Here is a 12,576-nt window from a genome sequence, read left to right on the forward strand (position 1 = left end):
AATATTTTCTAAAAATAAACTTAAAAATCTAAATAACACAATAAATTATAAGTGCTTCAACATAATTAATCTGATTTTTTTATAAAAATATTATACAAGTGTATAATATCTTAAAAATACCACATCTAAAAATACCTACTAAATTAATAACAAAAGATGAGCTATGTGAAATCGTGAACAATTTGTAGAGGTTTTTTAATATGCAATTTAAATATAGATACTCAATATATTCTGTTGTTGAACAAAAACTTTTTTTTCATTAATAACGATCAAAATCTAAATCATTAGTTTTTAAATTAAAGTTTTAAATGTTGTAACTACTCGTAACTGACGTTTAGACAGTTTCAAAAAAGAAATATACGTATATATTTTTAATTTTATTAATACTCCACATTTCGTTTAAGCTGTAAGACTTAAAAAAATTCTATGAATGTTAAATCGAATTTATTATTTTAGTTCCGTGCCCAGCTATAAGAATAATTAAAATACTTATAAATGTTAAATAATTAGAAATTAATTAATTACAATTCATTTTGATGTATAGGTATCAAAATATTATTTATTATGAGACTTGTACATACCAGCCAAACGAGTTTGTAAATTTAATCCCTATAATATTAATTAAAGTGAAACAAAAAAGTAGGGAGACGATTTTCTGTTAGAACTGAATCCAATAATTAAAAGCGAAAAACGTTTACAACGTTTAGATCATAGTCAGACTGAGTAGTTTGAAGTTTGTCGTGATCGACTGTAGTTTAATTAAGTTTATCCGATAAAAATTGTACAATATGACTGCTAATATTTTAAACATTGTTTGTGGTCTTGTGTACATTTTGATCGTGTGTATAAATGCAGCTCCATCAACAAAATTACGTACGTATCAAATTTTATTTGTATATCAATCATAGTACATGAGAGTAAACGAACATCAAAATTCGTTACTTAATATGATATTTTATACTTATTGCTTATTACATTATAGCCTAAATAATTTTAAAACCTACTACATAATGTTTTTAGTAATCTTTCTTTTTATTTTTATAATAAATTAATATAATTGTTATACAATTTACGTATTCTGATTTACTTATTATAAATTGTATAGATTGTAAATCAAGTTTAAATTAATAATAATAGTAATTTAAGTAACTTGTGGATTAATAATTTTAATTCACTGTGGTTAATAACATTTCAAGCGTTGTAGGCGCATTTCATTGCATTTCATGATTATCACAATTATTATAGGCATATATATTATTGTGTCAGGAAAGTACAAACGTTTTTTTTAAAATTTACATTATATTTTTTATCTCTTAGACATTAAGTTTTTTTTGTAAATTAATTATTTTGTATAAGAATACCTCTATATTCCGTAAAAATTTGTATTGCTTTAATGGTTAACAATTAATTTTTAAAGTTTTTTTAATGAAATATTTTTCTTTAATTTAAATTTAAATGTTAAAATAAATTATTTTAGAATTTTTTTTTTTTAATTGAGTAAATTTATATTTTTGTAGATTAATTAATTTTATGTTTTAATGGTGGATGTATATTTTGTTTTATTTTAATTTATAAATATTATTATTATATCGGCATTTATACTGTACATATTATTATAAACATAGTTTATAACAACAACGTTTAAATTTTATCGAATTTATAACTTTTATGTATTTTAAATTATATTTCATATCCATAATATGCCATATGGAAAATTATAAGATTGTTTCAATGATTAAATTAAATTAAATTGCAAATTAGAAAATTAAATTCGTTATTATTTTTCCGTTCTGTCTGGCAATTGACCAATATGTTATGATACGAGTATACTAACAAACTATTGATATTTTAAATTATATAATGTTAATAATAATGTTGAATTTTTTTTTTCAAATTTCATGTTAAATAAAAAAAAAGAATAACTATTTAGCTTACTGTCACTTTTAAAACATACTTAATTTATGGTAATTTTCATTATTTTTTTGTATTTTAAAAATAATTCTTACTGAAAAACAAAATTTGGATTTATATTTAATTATTTAATAGTTGATGTTTGAATTATTAATTCGATAAATAGTATATTATTTTAAACTATTGTAGCTATATTTTTTACATATTAATCTAGGTGAATAAATCATTTATGATTTAAATGTAACCAATGCGATTTTCTTTTACACATTAAACACATTATTTAAACATTATTTTTATATTTTAATATTATTGACCATGTATTATACTGGCATTCAATAATTCTAGCCATAAAAACTATTGAATAAAGATATTCCTTAGGCATTGTGGACTGGAATTTTGAATCGAAATTATTTTAATTCCAATACGTCCATACACTATATGATTTTATAATGTATGATGAATGCTAATTTTGATTATAATTTTTTAATAGTGATTTTTATGGATGTAATATATTTATATTTTAAAATTTTATTTTATTTCACATAAATAATTCAAATTTTAATATTTTATTGTTGCAGCTAAAGGTTTTATTCAATGCAAACTAAGCGATCCTAATATTGACGGATGTATAATGAATGCAATCCAAAGTGCTATTCCGCATTTGGCAAAAGGTAAAAATAAACATAAATCTAATATAAAACATATCTTCTTTTTTTTTTGATTCTTAGTGAAGTGATGGTTACAGTATTTTGGTTCCACAACGATATGTACATTATTTATTCACTAGGATAGATTCTTTAAATAAAAAATACTTTAAACATATCATGAAGTACTGTTATATGTATTGAATATTAAATGAAGTCGCTATTTTTTAATACTTTGGGAACTGTGGTCAATATTATTTAAATTATATAAACGTTTGGTAAATTTCTAAACGTAATTTTACGATGTTTTTGAGAATTTAAGTTATTTTCAATTTTTAAATAAATATTAATAATTTTTTGTAAATGTAAAAAATTGCTTTAAAAAAAGGTTTCGGGGTGGTGGAATGTGGTAAAATGACTTAAGTACTCATCCTATATCTTACAGTTTTTCTAGATATATACATATACATATTATATAAATATATCATGACTTATTTAGGTGTACCAAGTTTGGGAATTCTCAAAATGGATCCATTGCGAATTGATAAATTGTTAATCGATCAAGGTACGGGTCCAGTTAGCATTAAACTAGATTTTAAAAATTTGGATATTTTTAACATCAAATCTATTATTTTAGATAAACTTCAGTGAGTATTTTTATCATTAAAATTGTGTTTTTAATATTGTATCTATATTTATCTATTGTAGTTATGACCCAGAAGTTTATAGTTTGGATGTTGAGTTACATCCTACAAAACCTATAGCTTTGGAAGGTGATTATGAAATATCTGGAAAGGTATTAATTCTTCCAATTGTAGGAAAGGGAAGATGTAAAATTAATATAGGTAATGTTATAATTAATAACTAGGAAAAAGAATATATTTTATTTTTTATTTATTTTTATAGAAGTTTCAAAGCTTGTTGGCACTGTTCAAACGAAACCAGTACTAAAGAACGGAAACAAACATTTAGAAATTGTAAACATATCATGGAAATTCACAGCTACAAAAATGAATATTAAACTGGATAATTTGTTCAACGGAGATAAAGCTTTAGGTAATTCATGAGTTGTGTTAACTTAAGTTATTATAAGGTAAGGTTGTCAAGATTTTTCAAGGATGTCATGTCCTATTACAGCATTTAAATTTTTTTAGTAATTAAAAAAAATAACAGAGTTATTTGTATGGTAATTAATGTATATAGAATGATTTTATAAAGTAAAATATTAGCATTTGTATAATAAAAAGTAAGTATTTAGAAATAAGGGATAAAGTCAGTTATATTACTGTTTGAAATACCTAGAAGCTAAAAATAATAAGCAATAAATATTAATAATTATTGTAGTATTTATAAAATTATATTTTCCTATTAATATTTAGCCTAGGTATAAAAATAAATCTTTTGATTTTAAGAAATAATACACATTTTAAACATAATTTAAGATTTTACAATTACTAATTTAAACTAAGATTAAGAAATACAATTGTGTATTGATTGAAAATAATTAGAAAATGATCTCTTTTATTCCTATTTTATATGATGAATTTATAGATGATGACAATTTTCAAAATATTTTGAATATTTTTTGGGTGTAAATAGAATTTAAAAATACTTATACCTATATTTTAAGTTATATTTTTAATTAAATAATAATATTTTTTATAAAAAATAAAAATATAATAAAGTGTTTCAATAGGTTTTTGAACTTAAGTTAAAAATCTTTTATCGATTTTTTAAAGCATTTACAATTTGAATTTCAACAATTATAATTAAAATAATTGTCAATATAATATTTTTAACTATTGTTTTTATTAAATTTAGAAAATTTACTAGTTCTTTCAGCGAGCTTTTGAAATTTAGTATTAAACTTAGAATCTTTTTACAAATGCATTGATTTTTTATTGATTTTGTGCAATATTTTGTTTTAATACTGTTCCTATAAATTTGAAGTAGATTAGGATTATATTTTTATGTGGAATAGTAAAATTATTATTAGCAGAGCTCGGATTTTGTAGTAAAATAAATCCCTAAAAAGTATTTTCAATAGCCCAAAAAGCCAAAAAAAAATATTTATTAAATTTAATTCTAAAAAAAAAAAATTAATTATACATACAATTAAATATTAAAAAAGGAATTTATGATCATATATTTGGTCAAGTAACTTTCATTAAAACTCATCCTTTTTGAGTGCTAATAACGATTATAGAAAAGTTATTTAGAACATTATACCTCACTAATTGATATTACCGGTCAACTAAAGTATTAGAATGTGCTATAAAAGTACGTAAATATTATTTAGATAATTTTAAAAAAATGTACAATTTCGGTACAATAACGATAGTTATTTTATCAATCATCCATTTATATTTGGTTTTTTCACCAGTTTTATAATCTGGCAATAATAATATAGTATTTTTAGTCTATAACTTATAAATAAGTTAAATTTTCAAGAAAAATATGTAAAAATTAAGAAAAAAGAAGTAGATAGGGTAAAAAGTAAAGGATATTTTAATATTTAATAATAATTCATATAGATTTTGTTTTTTCATAGAATAAAGAGTTTACTCTCTACAATATTATTATATATTTAAAATTTTAAAATTAAATATTTAAATGTATTAATATTATATTTTAATATATTGCAGGAGATAACATGAATGTATTCTTAAACGAGAATTGGCGTGAACTTATAATTGAACTGCAACCGGCTATTGAAGAGGTTTTTGGTTCTGCCTTTAAACAAATCGGTCAACAATTTTTGAACCGTATTGCGTTAAATCAATTTATCTTACCTTAAATTTAGATATCTTGGTAGTTTTTTTTTTATTATTCATTAAGGTAAATATGTTTTACAGTTTACAATTAATGATGAGCATAAGATGTTTTATGTATATTATTTCGGTAAAACGAGTAATTTTTTTGTTATACAATTTATAATCGATACAACGAGTATTTGATTGATTTAAATAGTCATTAAAATGTAGTTTATAGGTGAAATGAAATTATATTTAATGTCACCACTGTAGGTATTTATTTATATTTAATTATTTACAATAATACAGTGAATTAAAACAATATGATATTGTGTTGAGTTTTATTTTATGCATATTATTCCATTATTTGATAATTTAATACAATTTATACAGCGAATTTACTTATAGTTAAAAGGTAAATTTATTTATTTTTAGTATGGAAATAAAATAAGTACCTACTATTAAATTTAAATATTTTTTTATCATATCCAATTTTTTTTATACGTTTTATACTTAAAAATAATTAAATATTGTATTTATATTATTGAACCTATAAAAACAAACAAATAATATTATGTTATAATTATAAATTATCAAAAAAAATATATGTATATAAATCAAAATTAAAGGAAATAATATATGTATATTTGAGACATATTACATTTTATTTATGTTACCTTTTACAATCTTTAGCAGGAACTTAGAATTTTCAGGATTTTATGTAGACTAATAGATTTGGCTATGGTTTTTCAGTTTAAATCTGAATAATTTAAGTAAATATGTATAAAATACCATTGATTAGTTTTCTAAACGTAATGCTTTAGTGAATTTGTATTTCCTTGGTTTTTTTTTAGTTGATGTAATAAAAATTGACATTTATTTAATTATTTTAAAGAATATAAAATTTAATTTTCTTTTATTAAAAATTATTTTAATTTAAGTTGGTTAAAAAAACAAAATTACTTAAGTCAATAAAGCGTCTCTTTTTATAATAATTTGTAGAATTATCAAAATATAAATCTATAAAATATCTATTTTGAATGGATTAAGACTTTTTGCCTATTTTTTTTCCAATATTAGAAAAACATAATTGTTGTAGGTAATTTTATTTATTTGTACTAAGTATATATTTTAATATTATATTTAAATGTATTAGGCATTAAACAGGATACGTATTTTCATAAAAAGAATCAGAATACTTGTATGATAAATTAGCTTGAGGAAGAGTTTTGTAGAATAATCGAAATCAGAAAGTTCAAAAAAAAAAAAAATGTTTATTAATAATGCACACTGCACACATTATAGGCGTGCACATTATTGAATAAGATACACCTTGCATATAGCAGCCGCATTTGAAATAATTAATGGTATGTATCATATTATTAACATTATTTATTTTATCGTTGTAAAAATATACTAACATCTTGTTAGACTAGTCTTTTGACCAATATTTTTTGTAATAGATTTATATTCAATATAGTAGGGATTGAAGGTTATGTTATCTGTTTGGGTTTTAGAGGTGAATAGAATTATCGCATTTTTCTTTAATCATTTCGCTTAGGTCTTTCCGTTAAAAACGACGCAATAGTTCCTTTATAAACGGATACCTAAAGTGCAATAGGATTCAGTTTCAATAAGTTAATTTTGTAATCTTGCACATAAAATTTATACAAGATGTCTAATATAGCTTCTTTTATTGTGAAGTTTGTTTGTTGTCTTTCGTACATTTTCATTGGAACCATACACGCTGCCCCTTCTACAAAATTGCGTAAGTGAAAAATATTCAATAAATAATTTGAACGAACATTAGTGGGGTTTTAGTTATCACTGATATAAATTATTTAATTTGAAGACTGCTAAAAATTAAATAGCGAAAAGAGCAGACATGTATAAATTGAGTGTAGTAATATTATATATTTAAATTCATTATTGAAACATGCAAGATGTAAAAATATGATAATTTTTTAAATAATACAAAAATTAATATTTAATTAAATTTTTTTTAATTTCAAGTTTTAACATATTTTATGATAATTTCATTGAATATTTATTATTTTTTAACTTTGATTTTTTTGAAATATAAATGTTAATATTTTTTAAAGAAAAAATTTACATATCATCTCAACTTCGTAAAATTGAAGTTAGGAGTATGTTTACTGTAAGTTGCTAAATATTATTATTATTAAATTTATAAATCGTTAATATAAATACGGCTAAACTTTTTTTTATACTGATACTGAAAAAAAAAAACAAAATAATAACCTAAGATAAAATTAACATTTTTTTTTTATATATTAGTACTGCTATCCATACAAAATTAGTAACATAAAATATTAAAAACATTAAAATTTTCTAATATGTTATAAAATTATAGTATATTATAAATTTGACAATGTTATTTATTGTAAAATTCATAAAATATATTCAATGATTCACAATATCGCCAATATTGAACTTGCGTAGTATAATACAATTCATAATATACAATAGAACGAAAAAAAAATAATAAAACTTTTCGATAATATTAATTTATATTTTGATATTGGATTCTTTAGAATTTTAGAAGGACATATTTTTAATGAACAAAAAAAGGCGGTTATTTAATTTTTTTTTATTATAAAATAGTTAGGAATAAAAATTATTTTTTTTGAAAAAAATTAATTATTTTTCGGAGTTTAAATTGATTTAACGTTAATGTAGTTTTTTGTTGATCACGAAAATTAAACAATATGCCATACAAAACATTTGAACATTTGAACTTCAAAATATTTAAAAATGTATTTACTTATATTATAATTAAATATATCTTGAGGAAGTTTAAAATTTTTTTTTAGTCCTTGACACCATACTCAAGAATCTAAGAGTTAATTTCCGATTCTGCCATTATCTACCGGAAACCCATTTATTATTTAGAGTGATGTCTCTAGACCGGTTTGAGCAGTAATTTTTCAATGTCTATGTCAATAAATTTGTATGTATATGAATTTGTTTTATTATGAAGCCAGTACCTATTCTACTTAAAGCGTCCTTCACATTATAACATTATTGAGAGTATATAAATTGATAATATTATTATAATATAATTAAAAAAAAAATTACGCAAGTTTATTCCATGTTTTTATTTTATTAAAAAATTTTGAATAATCATCATGGCCACTACTTAATCATGGCTATTCATTGTTATATAATTACGAAAATTTTATTTGAATACTAAATTATGTAAACGATTATTCATAAGTTTAAACTAAATAGAATAATAAACATAACTATGGTTAAATAGACTATTTTTAAACTATTGAAAAAAAAAATAAAAAAAATGCTTGAATTAAAAGTACAAAAGCACTAGAAATAAAACTTATATAACTGTATTATACTACTTATGTCTATAATATTGATTTAGTAATTTATACTTTTAGTATGATATAATGATATTGTGATTATGATGTGAAATTTACTTAAAAAAATCATATTATATTTATTTTTTACTCTCAATCAAATATTTATTTTTTGAATTTTTATCCTAGTATTTTTGTAATTTTTCTTTTTTTAGAAAAAGGTTTTGTGCAATGTAGATTAAGTGATCCAGATTTAGGTGAATGTTTAAGAAATGAGCTACAAAAGTCTACTGCTTATTTTTCAAAAGGTAAAATTAATCTAAAACTGTGTAATTAATATTTTGTATTAATTAAATGATATATGTTTTAAGGTAGTCCGAGTCTTGGAATACTCCCGACGGATCCATTGAGAATCGATTCATTAGAAATAGATCGAAGTATAGGGACTCTGAATATGAAGTTCAAAGATCTAGATATTTTAAATTTGAAATCGTCAATTATTAAGGGATTGACGTAAATAATGCTAATAAGAAATGTTTTAACAAATTAAATATTGATAAATTATTACAGATTTGATCCAAAGAACTTTACACTTAAGATCGATCTAGTTGCCCAAAAACCAATTGTAATGGAAGGTCAATACGCAATAAGTGGTAAAGTAATTATTTTACCCATCAATGGAAATGGCACATGTAGATTTGTTTTAGGTAATTTAAAATTGTTAAATATTTTACTGTATTATTGTTTACAGTTTTTTGAAAAAGTCTATTAGCAACAGAAAACTAATAACATGGATTTTTATTTTTAGACAATTACAAATCATTTAGTGTTATTAAAATGAAACCAGTACTTAAAAATGGTAATACGTATTTAGAAATTATAAGTGCAAATTTTAAATTTACTACTTCAAAAATGCATTTAAAAATGAATAATTTATTTAATGGAGACAAAGTTCTTGGTGAGTATACTCATAATTTTTTATAAGCCTATTATTAGATAATTGATATTTTTAATCTTTTTTATTAATTTTTACTAAATATAATTTTCATATTTTACACATACCCTCGAGTTATAAAAAATACGACAAAAGACTCTGTTAAGTTGTAAATTACAGTCTATGTTCAATTTATTAATGTTTATACATTTTATATTTAAATAAGATATATCTGTTTTATTCAACACTGTGTATCAAAAAAAAAAAGAATGCAATATTTAATGATTAAAAAAAATATATTTTATATTTCTATACCTACTATTACTAAATTTTTTATATTTTCGTAGAATGGTGAAAATGTTGAGATTTAAATATTTTACTGTTATTAAATATGGTTGTGATTTAAGTATATAGGTATTTAAAATTTTTGATAAGACTAAAAAATAATGCTAAATATTCCAAACTCACAACATACGTTCAACGTAACAGACATGTATTTAAATTTAGTTATTTTTATAAATTTATCATAAATTATTTTTAAAAAAATTTTCAATACCTTTTTATCATAAAACTGTTGACAGATTATGTGTACAAAATCAATTTCATATTATAACTGTTTAGATAATTTGAGTTTATTTGTTGATAATAAATTTTTTTTATGTACCTAGGTGACAACATGAACTTATTTTTAAACGAGAATTGGATGGAATTGTTACATGAAATGCAACCAGCTTTTGAAAAAGCATTGGGAGTTGCTTTTATTTCAATGGGACAAGAATTTTTTAATAGAGTACCATTAAATCAAATTTTTATAGATTAAATATGATGTAAATACTTATCATAATCTCAATATTTTTAATTTAAAAATAAGTTAATGAACCACCATGTCATTTAATGTATAATTTTAAGTATAGCTTTTTAAGTGTTGTTCTAACTGAATGATATTACTAGTAGTTTTGTAGATTAAATTAGTAATTTTGAATTATGTAAATAATGTTTTCCATATTAAATTCTTATGTATGATATATATTGCATTTGCCAATAATTTTTCATTAGTTTTTAAACAATCAGTGTTAAAATATAAGAAAACTAAAAATCAGTTCATACTATTAAATATTTTAAAAAATGGATTTTACGTTTAAAGATGCAACATTTGTTCAATAAACATTTAAAACATTAAATAAAACGAAACAATAAATGCATAAATTATACAAGTTATATTTTTCTTATTTAACAAATAAATATAATTGTTATAACTATATTATTTTACAATATTTATCATTTCACATCAACAATTATAATTATGTCAACCAATATATAATATAAACTAGTGGTGGATATGCTTATGTATATTACATCATGACGGTCGTGTAGTTTGGTGTTCACCTTAACACTACGAATAATGTAACTAATGAGTGGTAATGACCATCACACTATGCCACGAAAATACCTTGACGGTTATCTGAACATTTTTTTTACAATTTTAGTTGGATAAAATTATACTGAGTGGTTCATTTATTAAATAAAACTTATTATTTAAAATTTTATTAAATGATTAAAAAAAAAAAAATTACTTAATTTCTTAACATTAAAAAGATAATTATAAATAAAACAAATCTACAAATATGTAAACAGGTATAAACAAATACTGAGCAAAGCATTTTTCCTGATATCATAAAATTGACTGTGTTTAAACCCTTATTTTAAATTAGGGATAAAAATGTCTATGAATAATTATAGACCAATATCCATACGAAGTCACTTTTCAAAAATATTTGAAAAATTATTAAAACTAAATTGATTAATTTTAAGAAAAAATAGTTTGTTGTCAAAAAATCAATACGGTTTTAGGCTGGGTTTAAGCACAGATAATGTTCTGTATCAAGTTTCTCCATTTCTGTATAGTAATATTTAGATAATAATGATAAAACGTTGATAATATTTGTAGACTTATTCAAAGTGATACAGTTAACCATGATATTTTATTGAACGAATTATCTTAATTTTGAATAAATAGTTCAAGTTTAAATTAGTTTTATAGTTACTTATGTAATAGGAAACAAATAGTGAAAATAAATTAAATAAATGGTAATATGTGTGTAATTAAATATGGTGTACCATAGGATATTATTCCAGGATTAATTATTTTTACTACATACATAAATGAAATCTGTGATATTGATATTGATGAATCTATAATCACGTATGCTAATGATACTTGTTTGATTTTTTTCTCATTAATCTTGGGATGGTGTGTATGAAAAAGTCTACAGAGGTTTTAATTAGATAATTAATAAATCTAGACTTAAATGTGGAAAAATTGTATCCACGCCGTTCTCAATTATTAAAAAATATGTCGTTTATTATAATACTTTTTCAATTTATGGCTGTGATATTAACAGAATTTGTAATTCACAGAATTTTAAAATTATCAAAAAAATGAAAATAATTTACTACTTAAATGTAATATTTGATATTAACCTGAGATGGAATATACATATTAACAACTTATTAAGTAAGCTTCGTTGCATAACCTACAAGTTAGTTAATGTTAAAAATATGGTTTCAAAACATACAATAAAAAAAATTTACCATGCACAGTATCAGTCTAATTTTCAATATGGTTTATTAGTATGAGATGGCCTTCGTAATAACATACTAAATGCATTAGTAATTAACAAAAGTTATGTTGTCAGAATTTATCTGACAAAATGTACTTTAAAGGATCTATGAATGAAAATTATAGGCGATTTGGTGTTTTACCAGTTGAGTGATTATACAAAAAAAAAAAAAAAAAAAATAAAAAAATAGTAATAATATATTTATTGAAAATTATTAAATTAAATAATCACTATAAGAACTTAGGCGATAAAAGAGAGATTTACAAATTATGACTTTCCTGTTAAATATACTAATAAATCTTTTGGTCAGTCTTTTATAGACCACTTGGGACTAACAATTTTTAATTCTATTCTATTTGAGTTTAAAAAGAATATAAT

The 12,576-nt window shown here is 21.3% G+C and overlaps 1 protein-coding gene across 1 annotated transcript; it reads left to right on the top strand.

The window, feature by feature from the left end:
- Positions 1-698: 698 nt before the first annotated feature.
- Positions 699-10,433, top strand: LOC112598050. Its single transcript, XM_025344377.1, has 12 exons — positions 699-873; positions 2,490-2,582; positions 3,055-3,202; positions 3,264-3,400; positions 3,462-3,611; positions 5,201-5,344; positions 6,972-7,076; positions 8,859-8,951; positions 9,015-9,156; positions 9,214-9,350; positions 9,452-9,601; positions 10,246-10,433. The coding sequence occupies exons 1-12, from the start codon at positions 789-791 to the stop codon at positions 10,395-10,397; spliced, it is 1,536 nt and encodes a 511-aa protein (XP_025200162.1). The 5' UTR covers positions 699-788; the 3' UTR covers positions 10,398-10,433.
- Positions 10,434-12,576: the final 2,143 nt, after the last annotated feature.

Source organism: Melanaphis sacchari, unplaced genomic scaffold, assembly GCF_002803265.2.
Source record: "Melanaphis sacchari strain LSU unplaced genomic scaffold, SCAv2.0 Contig44_pilon_pilon, whole genome shotgun sequence".
NCBI lineage: Eukaryota > Metazoa > Arthropoda > Insecta > Hemiptera > Aphididae > Melanaphis > Melanaphis sacchari.